This window comes from Mercenaria mercenaria, chromosome 11 (genome assembly GCF_021730395.1).
Source record: "Mercenaria mercenaria strain notata chromosome 11, MADL_Memer_1, whole genome shotgun sequence".
NCBI lineage: Eukaryota > Metazoa > Mollusca > Bivalvia > Venerida > Veneridae > Mercenaria > Mercenaria mercenaria.
Genome location: NC_069371.1, coordinates 16389902 through 16412309, shown reverse-complemented (window position 1 = coordinate 16412309; position 22408 = coordinate 16389902). Strand labels below are relative to the sequence as shown.

At 34.5% G+C, this 22408-nt stretch overlaps 2 protein-coding genes across 3 annotated transcripts in view; both read right to left on the bottom strand.

Annotated features, from left to right (window-relative positions):
- Nucleotides 1–90: 90 nt before the first annotated feature.
- Nucleotides 91–11384, bottom strand: LOC128547041 (uncharacterized). Its single transcript, XM_053518637.1, has 2 exons — nucleotides 10977–11384; nucleotides 91–4302 (listed from the first exon to the last, which is right to left on the bottom strand). The coding sequence occupies exon 2, from the start codon at nucleotides 2473–2475 to the stop codon at nucleotides 1570–1572; it is 906 nt and encodes a 301-aa protein (XP_053374612.1). The 5' UTR covers nucleotides 2476–4302; nucleotides 10977–11384; the 3' UTR covers nucleotides 91–1569.
- Nucleotides 11385–15533: 4149 nt separating this feature from the next.
- Nucleotides 15534–22408, bottom strand: part of LOC123526801 (dnaJ homolog subfamily C member 1-like) — a 32041-nt gene continuing 25166 nt past the window's right edge. Inside the window, exons 9-11 of one of the 2 annotated variants that reach the window (XM_053518636.1) lie at nucleotides 19583–20052; nucleotides 17920–18015; nucleotides 15534–17491 (exon numbers count right to left, since the gene is read on the bottom strand). In XM_053518636.1, coding sequence (XP_053374611.1) covers nucleotides 17938–18015; nucleotides 19583–20052 — 548 coding nt within the window. In that variant the 3' untranslated portion in view covers nucleotides 15534–17491; nucleotides 17920–17937. Of the gene's footprint in view, nucleotides 18016–19582; nucleotides 20053–22408 lie in introns of both variants that reach the window. The other variant, XM_053518635.1, reaches the window with a different exon arrangement.

Here is a 22408-nt window from a genome sequence, read left to right as displayed (position 1 = left end):
CCTCTAGTGGAGATGGAAATAATGGGAATAATCAGGACAATAATGACAATTTTAGTGGAAGCAGTGACAGTGAGCAGGATAATATGTGTGAAATTTGCTTTTGTAGCTCAGGTGTTACATCAGTACAGCACCTATGGTTAGGTAATCTCGCGCCTCCACACCAAAGAAATTCAGCATTACGAAAATTAAATATAAAAAATTTTGGAAAATGATGGACAGAAGGGGGGCTTGGACTCATCCAAGGTATTTGAGGAAAAAACAAAATCTCTTACATGCAAATGAAGGAGAAGATGTGTGGACACTGAGAGAAATAATGCCACAATGTATCCTGAATAAAGTCAGAAATGCATACCCGAATCCGGTTGGTCAGCCTTACATGGGACATAAATGGTGGTGATATATAGTCTGATAGAACTTGAACAAGTATGTTTGACTGAGGTTTTACTACTGGAAAGAAAATCAAATTTACAGTAATATTATATAGAGTAAATCAAACTGACCAGAAAGTATTTTTACAACTAGTCATAAACAGTGCATTCCATAAAGTGTGTGCAATTCTACTGCTAGCTTATCATCTTGGATTTATTGCTGATTACATAAACACTGATGCTACCATCTGTGAGAGCTACCTGTGCTTATCAGTTCTTGACCTGAGATAAACTTTTGTGTTTACATTTTCCACTGACTGCATGGATTTTATCACATGACCAAGTTCAAAGGTTAAATTTCAAATTTTAACTGTCATTTTCAGTGTTTCCTTTATTTTTTGGCTTCAAATAACTTTTTAGCAAGATCATGTTTATACACAATTTATGGATGTAATAAAAGAGTGTTTAAGTTTCTTCATGTGGTGTTAAAATAAAATTAGTTCATTCAGTATCTTTTTAGTTATTTTGAAAAAATACACAAAAAATCTCTGTTGTCTGCACTGTGTTTGAATTTGCCACCATTGACATTTTGGAGGCGGAGTCTGTCCTTTTATACTGAGCCCTGGGGTTTAAAACATTTTCACCACATTTAAAAATAACATTTGTTTTACTAACAGATTTGTGTCGAAAATGTACAATTTGACTCTTAACACAATTAATATACATATCATTAGTATTACAATATACCAATCGTTCAGTGCGTTTATAAGACACTGTAAATCTGTTTCACTTTTAGCCAACAGAACAATATCATCTGCATATAACAATGCACAAATTTTCTCAGAATCAATTTCTATTCCAAGATCAAAAGATTTTAAATATATGACCAAGGCATTTATGTGCAAATTAAACAATAGGGGTGATAAAATACAACCCTGACGTAAACCAGAACTTACAGTGAACCAGTCTGTGTGTCTAGAGTTTACTCTTACACAAGAATATACAGATGAATAGAGTGATTGTACTGCTCTCAACATATAACCTTTAATACCAATATCATACAATTTTTTCCAGAAAAGATCACGATTTATAAAGTCATATGCTTTCTTAAAGATCACGATTTATATAGTCATATGCTTTCTTAAAGATCACGATTTATATAGTCATATGCTTTCTTAAAGTCGATAAATGCACAAAATGTCTATTGCTTATGTTTATTTCTAGTCCCAATAATATTTGTCAGTGTTGAAAGATGATCAATGGTGCTACGTTTCTTTCTAAGACCATTCTGTTCATCTACTACGATATTTTCATTTTCTGCCCAGGTACCAAGCCTATCATTTAAAATGTAACAATATAATTTATATACAGAGCAAGATAATGAGATGCCTTTATAAGACAAAGGATTTCTCGGATCCATTGAAGCAGACTTTGGAACAGGATTTATAACACTCTTACCCCATATAGTTAGAATTTTACCAGTTTTGAAACAGATGTTAAATAAAGCGTGTAAAAATACAATAGCTGTATCATTTTGCAAAGCCTCAGTAGGGATGCTATCCATCCCACAAGCTTTTCCCCGTTTACCAGCATCTATTGCCTTTTTCACTTCAAAAATAGATATATCGTTATTAAAACAAAGCGAATTGTCAAAAACATTATTAAGTATACTCAAATCTCTATTTACAGTATTTGGATTATTTAGCAATGAACAGAATTCAATTTTCCATTTATGCAAAACGTCACCAGTATCAGATGATATAGCGCCGTTATCAAGTACAACCTCATCAGGAACAGCCTTTTTAGAAGCATGCCCAACTCCAATCTTTCCAACTGACTTCCAAAAACATGACTTATCGACATTACATTCATCCAACAATTCCTGTTGCATGTTGTACCGGTAAAGTCGCTTCGCCCTTTGTACCTTTGTATCAAACTGCTTTCGAAGTTTAACATAAATAGCTTTCAACTTAGTCTTATCAGCTCTATTATTACAATCAAGCAAACATTTTTCTGCACGAGATAAGTTAAACCACAAATCAGATAAAGTGGTTGTCCACCAAGGTATTAAATGACCATAAATAATTGATTGCTCAAATTGTGTCATCGGAGTTGACTAAGTCCAGTTGAAACTGACAATCTATACTGAATAGTCACTTGAAAATAGTCATGAATTTAAAAATTAAATTTTAACATGCAATTTTGATATCAATGACAAAGTTTCATTATCAAGCTCAGCTGAGACTCAAAATGTTTTGAAAACAGAAGTCCAGGAATTCAATCTTGGCGTGACCTCAGTCATCAAGATCGAGCCTGTCTTGTTCATTTTTCAAAATTTGATATCAGATTATGAAAATACGAAGTGGCTATTTCTTGTTTTATTTTCAAACATGCTGACACATAACTAAATACAGGGTGTTTCGCTAAATTATGGTAATGTATCGGATGATGAAAGTTAAATGTATCAGAACTGCCTGCGTGTTTAAACAAAGTGTTGGACTAAATTATTCAAGATACTTCATTAAAACTTCTATTTTATGAAACACTCTACAATTATCAAAATTAATGAAAAACAATTACTTTTTCCATACAGAAGTCTACGAGAACACGGTATTTATACCATTCAACAAAAATTAAATGGACGTTCATTTTATTCAGAGTGTTTAATTATTTTTTCACAATAATATTTTGTTCTGCGTTTTTGTTTTCTTCCCTTGCTGCTAGGAGAAACAAGTCAAGAAAATGTATTGACGGACACAAATTAAAACCAAACTGTTTTTATAGGAATCGCCGTTATCTTCAAATCCATGTCTCAAGTTGTATTTCAACGCATGAACATATTAAGGTGAAGTATTATTAAAGTACCGTGGGTTCGAAACTTCACATTTCGTGTCATTCGAGTCGCGCGGAAGATAAGTCACGCCAGAAATTCTCAATATCAAAACAAAATGTTAAAATACACGGATATTTGAAGAACATGCCAAAGGTAAGTAAAATGCGACAGAGTATTTAGCTGAACCAATAGGCATCCTACATGAAGACATTTATGAAGCCGAATCGTTAAAATATGTCATGAACTAAAAAGTAATAGAATATGACAACTGAAAATTGCGATTACGTATATTAAATGTAGCCTGTTCACTATCCACATATTTTCAAACGAATGTATTGCATAAGCAGACAATTATATCAAAATACACTAATTTCTACAATGAAGGCAAAATTTACTTCACATATAGGTGAAAGAAACATATATACTATATGTACGTCTTCTTTCTTGAGAACCTTTAAATATTTTGAGAAAACCCCTACTGTAAGTACGCAGTCCGATGTCCGCAGTCCGCGTCATGGAGTATTTCGTAGTTTGAAAATGTTTCGCGTGTTTGGCTTGGCTTCAAATACACGAAGATATATTATATTACAATAATAAACATTGCACATCAACTTTCATTTGGAGCTGACGTAATACAATACACAGAACATCAATACTAGTTTAAGTATTTATGTAAAACTTAAAAACGTATAAAGAAAATAAAAAGTATCAAATTTCAAACAGTTCACGAGCTATCGCACTTCTCCGTTTCCTTCGAAAAGCTATTCTTAAACCAACGTTTGCTCGAAACGGATTTCCACCACCTCCACCAACGCCGATACTAAGAAAGGAACGCCTTCCGATTCCAAATGTTCCCTTCAAACTCCCGCCAAATCCTTTCCCATTTTGCCAACTTCCAGTTCCTGTAAATGTATTTCTAGTGTTTGGTGGCTTCCAAATTCCTGTTCCTGATAGACCATTTGGCCTTCCGTTTCCTATCAATGGTTTCAACGTCCATGAAAATGGTTTGAGTGTTATCTTAGGTAGATTTAGCTTGATTTTGCCTTTTTGAGCTGTTGCAATAGCAAATAATACCAACAGTAGTACAATCAGTGTCTTCTCCTAAAACGAAAAAAAAAATGTTATAAGTTATGATTGGTTGAGCCTCACAGTATCAAAATTTTCAAAATTGGTATTTAGAAGTCATCGCCAAACGGCGACAGCATGTGCTGTCTGGAAAACAATCTCAGTTTCTTAGAAATGCAATTTCCCTCTCGAAAATTGAAGAACATGTAGGAAAAGTACACACTGGCATTACAATTCACCAGTGTAATAAAATTACATGGTAATAGGTGGTTAATTGTATACACTTTATATACGAAATATTTTTTTTAAATCTTCCAGAGAAAAAGAGTGCATTTGAAACTTTGGAATACACAAACATGTTTTCTTCTTTACGTATAATTGCATGAACTGTATAACATAGCGTTTAAAACTCTAACTTGCAAAACTGCTGTTCAATTCAAATTTATCTTAAAATACATTGCCCAAAAACATGCATATATCTGTTTTATTAACATTATAGTCATGTAAACATATACCCTTTTATGTTTAACAGGACTAAAATTTAGGTTTCACATTCTCACTTACATCGATATAAATATATGAGATGTGATATAAAAACCTTTTCATACATACTGGTATCAAACAGCAAAACCAATTCATAAAATTTATATTCAACCAATGGTTTACTTTTTTAGAAATCTGAAATTTTATATTTCTTGTTTTCTTGTTTACTTACTCACCGTGTCCAATCAATTACTTTGAAAAAACCGGATCAGTAACGTACAGACGTAAGATCTCGGAGCAAAAGGAGCGGCTTTGGTAAGAAAATTGTCTTTTCCATTTATTTAGAAATTATTGTCAGAGACGGCATATAGCGCAAGCTCTGAACATTATGGATTACTCGTTGCTATTTGTTTTTCAGCAAATCTAAGCCCTTTTCTCAAATACTTCGAGAAACCATGCCAAAATAGCAGGTAAACCATGACTCAGAAAATGCGTTAATTCCAGTACGTTCTCTGATAAACATACAATATAACCAACTCCTTGTTGTCACTGATACATTCATGTAACACGTTAGTGATACAAAAGGCATACAGACACTAAATAGGAAAATGGCGCATAATGCCGGATTCAAATAGTCCTCAATTTTTTTTTTTTGCTCTGTAGAGCTATTTTCCTTATTTTCTTTGCAGTTTTCTTTTTGCTGAAATCACATGACAAATCTATGCTTGACATATAGGTAGAAACTTTCTTACTGAAAAAAAAAACATGAAAATTTTTTCAGGGAAAATAGATCATACACCACCACTAAAATTTGGGGTCTCATTTTTTAGCTGATTTTGCATTTGCGTTTGTGTGTTTGACAGAAAATATTTTTCTTGCATCAAACATGACCCCCACTTTTCTTTTGATTTTTATTCAGCATTGACAATATTCTGCAAGAAAACGTACTTGCAGAATTTTAAAATGGGTCCTGATGTGTGCTGCGGCCATTGGAAATATGTCAATTTTATATAGAATAAAGAAGAACAGCTATTTAGTGTGTTGTAACCAAAAGATTAATTAAATTACTTGGAAGGCCAATATAAGGCGATTCGTAACTGAACTGATTAGTAACACAGCAGCCAAAGGACCAGCGGCTGCAAAATGGAGTAACGCAGGAGCTTCGGATTTTCCTTCTGTGTTCGTTTTCATCATTTTCCAAGGGAAACGTACCTTTATTCACTCAATTTATATTTTAGAAACTGCGATAAGTATTGTCTCTTGATAACGTTCTAGTCTAAACAACAATGTATTGTTTTGTTTTATAAATAGTTAATTATTCTTCTGATGAAACCCCGTGTATTATTATTGCTTTAAGGGCAGGAATTCGGTCGCACTATGGTCAAAATGTTATAAACAGAAAAAGGCATGCATGTACTAAATCCTGTTGTCTATATTTCCTATATAAAGTTTTATAAAATATGTACAGATAGCTCGCCCCATTTCAAATTATAAGCACGATGGCGAGAAAGCCATTTTCGAGAGATTTTTCCAGAGATCAAAATTAAAATGCTGTGACTTGGAACTACTTTTCATACTACAGTGTAATTTTATTGTAGCGTAATGGCCTCTAAAAGCCACATGGCACCAGTGCTACCAGACTTGTAAAAACCTGTGGTAGAACTTTTACACACATATATAAGATTGAAGACGCCATAGTTCGTTTCTGATGTTTATTTAATTTCAGGTATTTAAAGAAAGTCTTTTAGTACAAGTAGTTTTATTGTCTCAGTGTCTATCTTTCAAATAATATTTAGCTACTATAAAATGTTAAGAACTAATTATGTATATTCTGAAGTTGTCTTTCATGAAATCTACATAACATATTTGGAAATTAACCTAACGAGGCATAATGGTATTTTGATTTACGTTGGCAGAACCACGGTTGGTGGCTCTGCCGCCCCGCCTCCTTCAATGTCTAGTACATAGACCTTTTATATGCACCGGCCAGACTGTTGATTACCATGATTAAGATGTAGTTTTCCTGGTGTTATGTCTTAACCTGCCCAGAGCTACGCTAACTTGTCATTTTTATGTTTCAACAATTTTAAAAGGTCAAGAGTATGAATATATACTCTCCAAGACATTGAGTAATATAGTCTTTTAAAACAATAGCCTAGCCCCCTTTTTGAAATCACATTATATTATTTCTCACCTTAGCACATCTATTAATGCGTTTCTACCAAATGTGAAAAAAAATTCGCAATGAACACGCATGTATACCTTTAAGGATTCCTCAAATAAGAACTTGTCCCAGTCACGTGACTATTCTTAGATGGTTCTCATCCCAAACAAAACTTTTCCCTAATAAACACTATCAAAACATCTTTAAAACACTGTCAAACCCGCTTTTTTGGTGTTCGTTAGTGCGTTCCATTAGCGATCCATTGAAACAATAAAAAAAATGGTTGTAATGGATCGCTAACGGAACGCGTTCCATTAAATGGATCGCGATTTCGAAGCGAGTTATTAACTTTAGAGAATAATTCAGACGGCTTTTACTATTTTTATCTGGAAACATATGGTTTTAATCCCTGCAATTTACAATTCAAAGCATATCTTCTAGTTGACATGGTTATGTTATGTAATCACATCTTAGGAATAATATAGCGTTTTGTTGGTAATAAGAATAGAGGATGGACAGGATGGATTTATTAAAGAGGAATTGGTGGATGTTATTTCATTCATTTTCTATGATTTACAAATAAAGGTGTTTTCATAATACATACAATTCAGTATAAATAAATGCATGTTTTCATTGTGATTTCAAGTGCATGTATGATAGATTTAAATTCCAATATTTTATTTAATATAATATAATACTTACTGTACAATATATGTCCAGAGGGCCATGAAGGCCCTGTATCGCTCACCTGACCTATTGACCTAAAGATCAGCAAGATTAACATTCTGACCAAGTTTCAGTAAGATATGGTCATAAATGTGGCCTCTAAAGTGTTAACTAGCTTTTCCTTTGATTTGACCCAACATGACCCAGATTCGAACTTCACCTAATGATCATCAAGTTTAACATTCTAACTAAGTTTCATGAAGATACAGTCATAAATGTGGCCTCTAGAGTGTTAACAAGTTTTTCCTTTGATCTGACCCTGTGATCTAGTTTTTGACCCAACTTGACCCAGATTCGAACTTGACCTAACGATCATCAAGTTTAACATTCTGACTTAGATCATCAAGATACAGTCATAAATGTGACCTCTAGAGTGTTAACAAGCTTTTCCTTTGATTTGACGTAGTGCCCTAGTTTCTGACCTTAGCTGACCCAGATTTGAACTTGACCTAAAGATCATCAAGATTAACATTCTGACCAAGTTTCATTAAGATATGGTCATAAATGTGGCCTCTACAGCGTTAAGTAGCTTTTCCTTTGATTTGACCGGGTGACCTAGTTTTTGATCCAACATTATCCAGATTCAAACTTGACCTTAAGATCATCAATATTAACATTCTGACCAAGTTTCATGAAGATATAGTCATAAAAGTGGCCTCTACAGTGTTAACAAGTTTTTCCTTTGATTTGACCCCGTGACCTAGTTTTTGACCCCAGATGACCCAATATCAAATTCGTCCAAGACTTCATTAAGGATAACACTCTGACCAAGTTTCATTAAGATTGGGCCAAAATTGTGACCTCTAGAGTGTTAACAAGCTTTTCCTTTGATTTGACCTGGTGACTTAGTTTTTGACCCCAGGTAATCCAATATCGAACTCGTCCAAGATTTTATTAAGGGTAACATTCTGACTAAGTTTCATCAACATTGGGCCAAAAATGTGACCTCTAGGGTGTTAACAAGCTTTTCCTTTGATTTGACCTGGTGACCTAGTTTTTGACTCCAGATGACCCAATATCAAATTTCTCTACGATTTTATTGAGGGTAACATTCTGACCAAGTTTCATTAAGATTGGGCCAAAATTATGACCTCTAGAGTGTTAACAAGCTTTTCCTTTGATTTGACCTAGTGACCTAGCTTTTGACCCCAGATGACCCAATATCAAACTTATCCAAGACTTTATCAAAGGTAACATTCTGACTAAGTTTCATTAAGATTGGGTCAAAAATGTGACCTCTAGAGTGTGTAACAAGCTTTTCCTTTGATTTGACCTGGTGACCTAGTTTTTGACCCCAGATGATCCAATATCGAACTGTTACAACATTATATTAAGGGTAACATTCTGACCAAGTTTCATTAAGATTGGGCCAAAATTGTGACCTCTAGAGTGTTAGCAAGCTTTTCCTTTGATTTGACTTGGTGACCTAGTTTATGACCCCAGATGAACCAATATCGAAATTATCCAAGATTTTGTTGAGGGTAACATTCTGACTAAGTTTCATTAAGATTAGGCCAAAAAATGTGACCTCTAGAGTGTTAACAGTCAAATTGTTGACGACGGACGGACGGACGACGGACACAGGGTGATCACTAAAGCTCACCTTTGAGCACTTCGTGCTCAGGTGAGCTAAAAACTAGCTAATGTATGCGTTTCTCTTTGTCTATCCATATTTGATAAAGATTGAATTTCTCTTAGCTGCATGATTGATCAAATGATTTGTGTAGACCTGAACTATATATATATATAGCAAATCCAGGCTACACATGAGTGGCACATAAACATTTTGCCGGTTTCAGTTGAATACAGCCTGTTGTTAGGAATGTATCTGTTTGATGAAATGCATTCCATTGAGCGATCTATTAAGCGATGTATTATGCCTTCCATTAAGCGATCTATTATGCGATCCATTAAGCGGTCTATTATGCGATCCATTAAGCGATCTATTATGCGCTCCATTACCGTGTTGTTAAACGACACATTTATGTTAATTAGCGATCCATTAGCTTATTTGCATGTGAAATTGGGACATGGTTTTCATGGTGTTTATTGAACTAACAACTCGCTTGCGGATCATGGTTTTGGTGGCCTTTATTGACAGTATTTATTGGGTCTTTTTTTAGAACCCTTGTGATTTCACCTGCTTTAGACTAGTATGTAAATTTTCCTTTTTCAGACTAAAAGTAAGACAAAAGCTTTTGGATCCTTGACGACAATCACAGACTTTTCAATAGTAAAAATCGACAGTATCTAACTAAAGAATTATGGGATTAGCCATTCTTTATCAAAATAATTTAATTTTTCTAAAAATACAAATTATCATACCCTGCTTTGCAAGTTATTCTCTCAAAATTATGGCCTGTAAAACACTTGCTCCACCTCTTTTTGGAGGCAAGTTGAAAAAAAGAGTTAATGATACCCCATGGCAGCGCTATAATTACCGAACCTATAGGAGTTCTAAATGTAAGCAAAGAGAGAGTGATCGTAGCATTAGTCTTTCATTATTATGGCTTCATGTGCTACATATGCTATCAAACAAAATCCCAAAACCCGAAGAGACAGGTGAAAGACACAAAGACAAAATTCAGAGTAACGATGTAATAAATCATTCTACTGTGCTGGCGAACTGGTGAAAAACCTTCATGGAAACAGGGAACCCAATGGTATGTCCACAGTGTCGAAAAGTTTTTTTTATTACAACCAGTATAATTGTATAATACCTTTAAAAATTATACTGATTTCAAGTTCTTAGGTAAGTTGGAGCCGTCCTGTTTGTTTTCCCTAACTTCAGCTATTCAAATTTTGATTATACTTGTGACGTGACTCTTACCAGAGTGGAGCATTAAACATCTTCTTTGTGTTGCTACTACTTATCACTGTTTTGATAGATAAATAAAGTGAATAAAAGTATATTTCCCATGTAAATTGATAAATACGAACAGTGAAGAAAACTCAGAATCTCCTATATTACTGCATGCATTTTGCAGTCGCTGATCTGGTGTCTCCTGCGTTACTAACCAGCACGGTCATGAATCGCCTGGTCTTCCAAGAAATATAATTCATCATTTATGATAAAATATGTTACAGGAATGTGTCAGTGATATCGTGGAAGTGGCATTAGTGTTTTTGCCAAATAACGTACTGAAATAATACTTTTTCTGGTCGTGGCATTGTTTACCTGCTATTTTCGCTGGGTTTTCCAAAGTAATTGAGAAAAGTTCTTAGATTTGCTGGGAAATGAAAAACAACGAGTATTTCTTAATATTCGGAGAACATCTTGCGCTGTGTGCCGTCCTTAAAAACAAATTCTAATAACAGAAAAATATAATTTTCTTACCCAAAATCACCAAAACTGCTCCATTTGATCCGAGTTCTTACGTTGCTGATCCGGTTTTTCAAAGTAACGATTGGACACGGTGTTACCGGTAATACCGGGGAAATAAAATCCGTGAAATCAAAACTAAATAAAATTTCATTCTTTTTGTAATTATATACATGTAATTAGAAATTCTAAAAATTGCCGATTTGGATAGTAGAAACTTTAGTCAAAACAGATGTTGATCAAAAAGCAAAACAATTGGAGATATTTCAAATCAAATAAAACAAACTTTTTTCAAACATTTAGAGCTGTGTGTGGCACGATTTACTAAATTGAACTTCTATAAACGTTAGTCTTAAGTAAACGTCTTTAAGACTTTTCTGTTAAGAGAAAAAAATGTCTTTAAGAAACACCCACAACAGCGCAGTGAAGTCATGATCATTGTGAACATTTTTAAATGTAAAAAGTTTCTATATCATTAACCTTCGAAATGTTTTAATTGTTCGTCGGAATAAAAATTATAAGAACGTTTTAAAAAAACATACCATTTTTAAATGTCAGATTTCAAACAAACTCCAACTAAAGTATAAACTACTTTGCATTACTTTTGCCCTTATATACGATTAGCGTACATCCGGTTTCCTCTTTTTCATTTCCTTGTGTTTTTTTTTTAATCCTATATTTCAGAAAGTAAAAAACTATCATACATAAAAATCATGTTATTGTTTCATTGAACTGGATGAATTTTACGTACACAACGTTAGTTTTACGTATTACGTTTTTGCCCCATTAATAACGTCGACTTATTTTTAGGTTTAGCCTAAAAACATTGTATGATAGATTAAGAGTTTAAATGTTTTTACACCTGTTTATCTGTTTAAGTTTTAATATAAGATGCTGTTGTGCACGCAATATTTTATGCAAATGTGCAAAACGGAAATAATACGAATGATTGAAGACTTTAACGAAGTAGAAGCACGCCGTTCATTGATGCACGTTTGCCAGGGTGTTTATATCGAGATAGAGATTGGCATGCTGCTAAAACAACAGTCGAAAAAGCAAACATTCCCGATTCGTCTAGAAATATTTATCGACCAACATACTAATTTCTGAATACATCCTAATGCAACTATGTTCACGATTATAGACAAAGATTTGATAAATTTCACATTTCTTCTTTTAGATCAGTTCTACAGTGTCGTATATAAATATGACCGTTCCCTGTATGAACGTCCATCTCCTTCCCAATATCCCTAATTTTTTTACAATTTATGGAATACTAGTACTTCTAGTCACATCACAAGTAAATTTCCGCGTCATTTTGGTAAACATTGTTCATTTAAAGTTAATGTACAGATATCACTTACTTAGTGTTTTTATGCGCACTGTCCGTCCGTGTGTGTATCTGTGCATCCGTTTAAATTCTTGTCCGGGCTGTAAATCTGTCTTCCATGAAGGGATTTTGAAATAACTTTGCATAAATGTTCACCATAACGAGACTACGTGTCATGACAATACTTTATTTGCTTCAAGGCCTCCGGCCCATGCAAGGTATATACAATATACATATACAAGCTTTCAAAATCTGTATAGTGTGCTTATAAAGATATAAACATATAATATAACAGTGTTGCAATATGGGTATTTTTTTCATAAGTATTTTCCTCCATCAATCTAAATCTAAATATCTTGCGCTAATAAAGTTTGTAAAAGTTCTTTCTTTTTTCAAATGCAAATAAAAAAATACCGTGTTGATTTTATCAGTTCTTCATTTCTGTAGACAAAAGAAATTAAATTTATTAACATCTGGGCGAGTATAATATTTGCTTGGTATATGTAGTACACGGAGATCTCTATAACATCCACAGCGCAACCCGGAAAAAGGTACTCGTCCTCAACAGAAAATTGGTATTCGCATAGTTTACATTTCTATTTTCTCTTGCGGTATTAGTATACCTTCCTTTCTCAATTTCTAAATCCATGCTACCTAATCTAAAATTAACATAAACGTATCTGAACTTTCGCAAATTAAGTACATGCAGGTATAGCTCAAATTCAAACTCATTTTTAAATTCTTTATAATGCACAAGTTTAGCATTTAGGTTTAAATTTACATTCCAATCTTGTTTATAAATATCCTTTAACCTATTTTCAAACATTTTTAAAAAGCCCGACTCATACTGCACATTTTGACTTAACCATACATGACCAAAACCATGACTCATCAAACAATTTTTAACAGCAGTTACCCAGTTTACATGCCCATTCGTATCATCATTTAGCATCATATTATAGCATTTCTTCACAAACATATCATTGGGCATTTTCAGAATTTTCATCCAGTACTTAATTGACCTTTTGTATGTTGTTATGTATAATGGGTATCTACCACAGTCTCCTAAAATTGCAACATTAGATGTTTTCTGTTTAGCACACATAAACCTTTTACATGCGTAATACTGAGCACGTTCTAGTTCATCAAACTTATATATGCCCCATATTTCAGAACCGTATAGCAATTGAGGACAAACTTTACAATCAAAAATTTTAAAAAATACAGATTTTGACAATTGACCACAGTTGTATAGTGAATTTAGAATAGAGATTAATACTCTTTCCCTTTAACACATAGGTCATGAACCATACAATTCATAGATAACTGTCTAGTAAATGTCAATCCAACATAACCAAATTTATTTACAACTTCAATCTCAGTATCTTTATATTTCCATTTTTCATTCCTCGCAAGTACGCCGCCATTTTTAAAGACTACAATTTTAGTTTTGCCTTCATTTACTTTTAATTTAAATGTATCACAAAAATCTGACAAAATATTCAGTTGCCTTTGAAGGCCATACACTGTGTCTGCTAATAATGCAACATCATCTGCGAACATTAAAAGAAATAACTTAATAGTATCTGGGTGCAATTGTATACCACCTACGTTATTATTTGAAAGACATCGTTCTAGTTCATCTATAAAGAAACAAAACAAGATAGGACTGGCTAAACAGCCCTGTTTTAAGCCGATCGTACTTTGTATATATTCACTTCTTGAACCATTACATCTAACGCATGCCTTAACATTATGATATATACCTTGCATGGGCCGGAGGCCTTGAAGCAAATAAAGTATTGTCATTGTCATTGACTACGTGTCATACGCAAGACCCAGACCCCTAGCTCCAAGGTCAAGGTCACACTTAGAAGTCAAAGGTGTTTCTTGTCTGGTCAATATCTCTGCCATTTATCAAGGAATTTGAAAATAATTTGTCACAAATGTTAATTAACAATATTAAGGTGTGTCACGCTTATGACCCGGGTCTCTTGGGTCAAGGTCAAGGTCACGAAATGTATGTTTTTTTTGCCGCAGACAACTGTAGCATTCTTGGACATGCTTCGGGGGCATTTGTCACCAATAGTGACAGCTCTTGTTTTTAACTGGACCCTAAGTAAACGTCCATTTTAGTAAATTGCAATTATGGAATGCATTTACTCATCATTTACTCGGTATACGGTAGCTGAGTATCATTAACACAAGGCAAAAGAACAATATTCAGTCAATTGTGGAGCCGATTTCTATCCCACGACATTAATGTTACCCTGCTTTTCTTTGGATAGTCGTTAGGATTTTCGAAAGGCTTATGGGTAAAGACGAAAGTCAATAAATCTATTGCTTCTTATCCTTTTATGAGGGTACTCGATATACCCTCATCGATCGAGAGGATATTTCTGCAATGATGACAATATGTATGGTCCCGCTCAATAGGAATCTAATATTTATGTAATACCTATTTAAATGCAAACTCCCATATGATGTCGATACAGGAAACATGAATCAAACAGCTTATCTTTACTGAAAAACCTGTTTTATGTAAATTAAATATAATTTTACTGCTAATGAAAACACAGTAGATTTCTACCTGTAATACTGTACATCATACAGCAAACTTCTCATTGTGGAATTTTACGCATACCTATGGGAAGATAGTACAATGTTTAGACATTTGTCCCATAAGCAGCATAAACTTTCCTTTTCCCAAAAGTTGAGATGTGGAACCAAAATTTGTAGTCCTGTTTGGCGCCATATAACCTATACTGTGTTGGTGCACCGTAAAACCCAAATAAATAAATAAATTTCCCAAAAGTACCTTTATCAACATATTCCACCCTGTGAAATTCTATGAGTTTTAACTTTAAAAAATTGACTGTTTTTGGCAAAAAAATAAGTAAGTTTCACTACAGAAAATGTCACAGTTTGGTCAGGGCATTTCTTGATCTGATACGTTGACCATTGATCCATTATAGCTACATCCAAATCTCCGCCTGCAGTAATTATGCATATTTTTTCATGTCTATGAGGTAAACAAGAGGGCCATGAAGTAGCTGACGTAGATCTTACCCCAGATAATCTTATGCTAGTATCTAATTTGGCCGAGATCTCAGAGACAAACATTTTGACCAAGTTTTATGTAAATCAGGTAGATCATTATCAAATTTTTCGATGATGTCACTTAGTGACACAGCTTCTGGCCTCAAGTACTCCAACTCTGGTTATCAATAACATAAAAACTATTCTAGATAAAATATATTTTATTGCCATCTACAGAATATTTCCATACATACAAAGCAAACCTATATACAGCCATGTTTACTTAAATGACCACAAACTAAATGTCCAAAGGCAAAAGAAAAATTGTATCCTCTAATATAAAATACTGTTGTCAAGGTAATGCAAAATATCTAATTGAAACTGCAAGAACTGTTATTGCAACATAATCCTCTAGCAAAAGATACAAAAAAAAAACTGATCCTTAACCCGCATAATACATAGCTTATAGAATCTCCCTTAATCTTGTGACAGCAAAATGAGCTCAGACACCTTTGCTGTACTTAACCCTTATCATGCTGGATGTGACTGATTCTGCCTTTGCGACCAGTGTAGATCATGACCAGCCTGCACATCCATGCAGTCTGATCATGATCTGGACTGTTTGCCATTCAGTCAGTATCTTTTTGGTAAACACCCCTTTTAACAGTTAATGTACTGTCGAAATTGAAAGATGGACAAGTTCATTACAGAAATTTAGCAGGATAAGGGTTCATATGCAGCTAGGTGTTTGATGTATTGATCATGGAAAAATGGCTACTTTCATTTCTGTTGTCTACATTTTTCTTCAGTTTAAGATTACAGGAGTTGCCGGAATCGGCACTGCTCAACACCTTATCACTCACAAACTACAGAAAAAACACCTGGGTCAACAGTTTCAGTCTAAACTTCTGAATGCTATTTTTTTATTAAATGGCTTCAGTTTTTTTATGAAACTTTGCTAGCAGATTCTTCCTATTGTTACAGTAATGTATGCAAGTTTTGAGTCATAAATATAATCATTAAAACAACTTACAACTGTTTAGATATGTAAAATTAAATTCTAAATTCCAGACTTCTAGTTTTTGAATACAGACATACTTTAACCCTTAGTCTGCTGGGGGCAACAAGTGCAGACCAAGATCAGCCTGCACATCCGTGCAGTCTGACCATGGTCTGCACTGTTTGCCATTCAGTCAGTATCTTTTTGGTAAACACCCCTCTTAACAGTTAATGGTACTACTGTCCAAATTGAAAGATGGACAAGTCCATTATAGAAATTTAGCAGCGTAAGGGTAAATAACACACAAAAAGTCAAATATAAAATACATAAAACTTTCTGCAAAATTCTCTGAGTCCAGAATATTAACAGTTCACAGTATATCACAACCTATGTAAAAACACAAGTCAACATATAACCTCATCTATTCAGGGTTTCTTCAAGTCTATCAAAATGCTTTTTTGCTGAAAATGCTTTTTCCAATATGCCATTTCTGCACACATATAGTCTCATAGACTCAAAATGTTTTATTTGTAAGCTACTATAAAGCAGAAAATGACATTCAGTCTTTATAAGGACTTAAATGAATAGATACGAAGCAATGCAACTGTTTTGAATAATGAAGGAAGATGATAGCTCTGTTTTTGATGAAACAAATACCAGTATCAGTTGGTTTTTATCACACAATCATTTAAGGGTGAATTGTACAGTAAAATACAAAGATTACTAAAATTTACACTGCTTAATAAGAAAGTGAGCTATTTCCCTTTTTATGATAGTATAATTCAATAGGAAATACTTAGGAAATGAAATTATTTTTTTCGGTGTTCATGCGAAATGAACGACAGAATAGGATCGGCAAATCCATGTTTAATTTGCTGATCCTATTCTGTCGTTCATTTTGCATGAACACCGAAAACAATAGTTTCATTTCTTATATTTACATTATATTTCCTTCCCATTTGTAAACTATATAATATTATAAATTGCATATAATTTGTAGCATTTAGCATTAAAATCAGCTTCCCGGCCATTCTGTTCGCCAGACGGAACAACTGTGACATCATCTAAGGAACTTTCTTCTTGACTATATGCGGACGTTGTCAAAACAGCGGTCGGTTATCACTAAGCAGCGATGACGTAACTTTCACGCCTTTCCTTTTGCTGTTCATATGAAATGAATGTCAAAAGTTTCAATGGAAAAGAACAGGGCGAATGTAAATATATGAAGACAAATTTTAATGAGTTCTATCCCTTAGGCCCCATTACAGCCAATATATAATAATATTGTCTCAAATTTCCTGACCCTGCGTGACTCTGTTACTTTTACATGGAATATAGAGAGCTTCAAATCCTTTCATCGGAAATCCTTGATCTTTATTTATATTAAACAGTACAGTTCTGTTTAATTTTTTTTTAGTAATTAGCTTGGTACATGTATGCACACATCCCAACATGCCTTTAGAACAGTCTGGAAAACACTGATTTACATTGCCAATACCTGATTGCCTGCATATTTTTCAAAAACACTAAAACAGATCACTGATTATTTTCAACTTTATTTATTTTAACTTCCAAGATAATTCTGTTACCCTAACTATTTACTGTCGTCAAGACTGTTGTTGTTGTTGTTGTTTTTTCTGTTTGACAAGGTCAGCCAAATATTTGAATCTCGCAACACAATCATCCTGAAATTAGAAAAATTGTATTATCAGTTTCTTTAAATTGTCTGTTGCATTTGGGTAAAGCTCTGTTTACAAACACTAAAATACAGTCAAAACTGTATTAAGCAGGCAGCCAAGTGGAAGACATACAATGTGACTCTTTAAGGCTGGTTGCTGTTTAACGCAGGAGGATGCTGTAGACAGGTGGCTGTTTAAAGCAGGTGGCTGCTTATAACAAATGTAAATCAGAACAAAATTTTAAATTGAGCCATTAGCTGTCTCAGAGCTTAAGGTAAGTGTCTGCTGTATACAGGTAGCCTCTAAGCCGGGTTTAACTGTAAAATTTTTCAGCTATGTCGTCCTTAACAGTGTTCCTGGATTACGCTGACAAATTTTTCAGAGGCAAGAAACTGAACCAGCTAATCAAACTAAAATTACTGGAAGTCAAAGCCAAGTATTGATGCTTTAACCCTAGCATGTTAACTATGGAAAGATTTTTTAACAAGAACTTCAATACACTATGCTCCAACCCTTTAAATGACTAACATTTTCTTACATGGATAACCATAGACATCTATAAATAAAAGATGTTTCAAAAACACATATCATGCCACAGATGAAACACATTAGCCTGTCAGTGAGAAATGGGCATTTCATTTTCAGTCTAAAGTTTGCTGTTACCTCGACCTCAAGCCTACTGACCCCAAATATAATGGGGGTCATTGATATACATACTAATTTTGGCAGCAGCTTTAATTTTACTGTATTGACTTTTGTTCGAGAGGTCCAAACTAAATCCATCGCCAAAATTATGTACATAAATCATAAATAAAAATGTTAATGTAAATGCTCACTTGATCATTCCAGTTTGCATAAACAGTAATAATTCCATGACACCCAGACGTGTTTAAGATTTTTATTCTGGCAAATTGGTTGTGAGTGCTATACTTAACCAAGACCAATAAATCAAATTTTAAAAACTGACTAAGTTTCCATAAAATAAAATACGCATATGGTATTAGACCAGATTTATATAGCACTATTTTCATGATAAACATGTCAAAAGGTGCTCTACATTGACATTCAAGCATGAAAACAACAGGGGTAACCTAGTGACCAAAAATTATCAGGATATGAAGTTTGATAACTGTTAAGATAATGTTATCTCCAGCTAATGGTAAGAAACCAGTTTTAAGCTTGAGGTCAATGTGACATTTATCTTTTGACACGCTGACCTTTAATGACTACAAGTATTAATGCTATGGAGTTTGACAGTCAAGCACAAGCATACTCCCGTTATTGGTTTGATTTTGAAACCATTTTCAGTTTCAAGTTCACTGTGACCTTAAACTTTGACCTACTGGTCCTAAAAGCAATATGAATCATTAATTAAAGTGAAGCAATCATCCTGTGTAGGAAGACCACTGTAGGCTAAAGCATTTTATAATTACTGATTGCAAACCAAAATGTCTATCAACACACTGACCCACTGAGGGGTAAGTGATTCAAAGTTGGCCACCTTCACCATGCCACCACAGAGGCCTTCTGGGTATATTCTTGCTCATAATCATACAGTCAAGAGATCATTTACCTTATTTTTCCCTGGTATATGTTCCGCAATCTTTTCCCATCGTTGCTCAGTTGTTTTGGGATACTGTTTCAAAGCCCACTCTAAAATTACTTGTTGGTTCTGGGACCAAGATTCAGCATCCAATGCTTTTCCTTCTGATGTTTCCTCAATCTTCTTAGCTTCTTTACTTTTATCATCTTTGACTTTCAACACAAGCTTGTCATTAGCAGCACCATTTAGAATTTTTGGCTGGCTGTCAGCTGTTCTATTTTGCTTTCCACTTTTCTGACTAGAAACTTTGGCACCAGTCTCAACACTAGTACTATTTTTGGTAACTGATATCTTTTCTGTATCACTCTGAGGTTTATTCTTGTTTCTCTTCCTTACCGTCACTTCACTATTATCATTTTTTGGCCCAATACTCTCTGGACTAAGTGTAGAGATTATCTCATCACTTATATCTATTTGTTTTTTTGAATTCTTTGTTCCAGCTGAAGAAGTAAAAAATTATTTTATAAAACAAATAAATACCACATCACAAGTAACACATACAAAATACACACTTTCATCACAAAATCATATATTTTTATATACACTATGAATTATATTAAACATATTTGGTGGCTGTTACTATATACCATTATTTTATCTACCCTGGATATGAACTGAACCCAGATCTTTCAAAACTTCAGAATATACTCAGAAAATTCAGCAAATGAAAAAGACATGGTTGTCAGCTTGCTTGTTTTGCTTGATTAGTCTAAAACAAGAGCTGTCACTAATGGTGACAAATGCCCCCACAGCGCCTTGACCTTTGACCTGGTGACCTTGACCTTTGACCTGGTGACCCCAAAGTCAATAGGGGTCGTGTACTCAATAAGTACTATTAGCAAGTGAAGTTTGAAGGTCCCGGGTGCAGTGGTTCGCGAGTAAAGTGCCTTCATGCAAAAAGTTAACACTGGCTCCTGTGACCTTGACCTTTGACCTGGTGACCCCAAAGTCAGTAGGGGTTGTGCACTCAATAAGTACTATCAGCAAGTGAAGTTTGAAGATCCTGGGTGCAGTGGTTCGCAAGTAAAGTGCCTTCATGCAAAAAGTTAGCATTGGCCCCTGTGACCTTGACCTTTGACCTGGTGACCCCAAAGTCAGTAGGGGTCGTGTACTCAATAAGTACTATCAGCATGTGAAGTTTGAAGATCCTGGGTGCAGTGGTTCGCAAGTAAAGTGCCTTCATGCAAAAAGTAAGCACTGGCCCCTGTGACCTTGACCTTTAACCTGGTGACCCCAAAGTCAGTAGGGGTTGTGTACTCAATAAGTGCTATCAGCACGTGATGTTTGAAGGTCCTTGGTGCAGAGGTTCGCGAGTAAAGTGCCTTCATGCAAAAAAATTAACATTGGCCCCTGTGACCTTGACCTTTGACCCGGTGACCCCAAAGTCAGTAGGGGCCGTGTACTCAATAAGTTCTATCAGCATGTGAAGTTTGAAGGTCCTGGCTGCAGTGGTTCGCGAGTAAAGTGCCTTCATCCAAAAAGTTAACGTTGTGACGAACGAACAAACAGTTGAAAACTAAAATGCCTCCCTTTGGGGGCATAAAAATTAGACCTCATGCAAGTTTTCATAAACAGAGTTTATGCGAAAATCACATTTTGCAAACAGAATAATTTCTACAATGAAACAACATATTTTCTTTTATATGGACATATAAAATGTAGTGTTCCATATGCTTTTTTTTTGATACTTGCCCATGATTTAAGACATCCGCAATTTCATTCAAGTCAATATAAAGGCATTAATTGGAATTATTTCATGTTTAACAGTTTTGTTATCAGTTTTTATCTTTAGAAAAAAAAAGGTGATGTTGCCATATTTATAAAAATACAATGAAATCTGTTATAATTGCTTCCCTTTTTGAAAGCTGCATCCAGGCTTTATTCTACAATGTATGTATCCTGATAAATGGCTTTACATCATGACTTCCAGTTTCACAAACATGCGTAACTACCTTCATGCAGCTTTCAAAAGTATTTCAAAAACAAGATGGTCATGATGACCCTAGATCGCTCACCTATTGAAATTGGCCTTGGAATCATCAAGATAAACATTCTGACCAAGTTTCATGAAGATAGGGTCATAAATGTGGCCTCAACAGTGTTAACAAGCTTTTCCTTTGATTTGAGTTTTTGACCCTACATGACTCAGTTTCAAACTTGGCCTAGGAATCAAAAGTTCCATGAAGATAGAGTCATAAATATGGCCTCTAGAGTGTTAACAAGCTTTTCTTTTGATTTGAGCGGTCGACCTAGTTTTTGGCCCAACATGACCCAGTATCAAACTTGGCCTAGGAATCATCAAGATAAACATTCTGACAAAGTTTCATGAAGATAGGGTCATAAATGTGGCCTCAAGAGTGTTAAAAAGCTTTTCCTTTAATTTGACCGCGTGACCTAGTTTTTAACCCCATATAACCCAGTTTTGAACTTGGCATAGGAATCATCAAGATAAACATTCTGACCAAGTTTCATGAAGATAGGGTCATAAATGTTGGCCTCTAGGCAGTTAACATGCTTTTCCTTTGATTTGACCTGGTGACCTAGTTTATGACCCCACATTACCCAGTTTCTAACTCGGCCTAGAGATCATCAAGATAAACATTCTGTGCAAGTTTTGCATCAAATCAAAGCATAAATGAAACCTCTATATGGCTGAAGGGGCCAAAATAGAAAATTTTGCCCATTTCAGGGGCAGTAACTCTAGAACCAAAACTGGAATCTAGCCAGTTTTTGAAAGGAACCGAGATCTTATTGTGACTTAAGTTGTGTATAAGTGTGGTTAAAATCGAAGGTAAA

Coding starts and splice junctions, on each gene's coding strand:
- LOC128547041 (XM_053518637.1), bottom strand. CDS start 2,475: ATGACACAATTTGAGCAATCAATTATTTATGGTCATTTAATACCTTGG.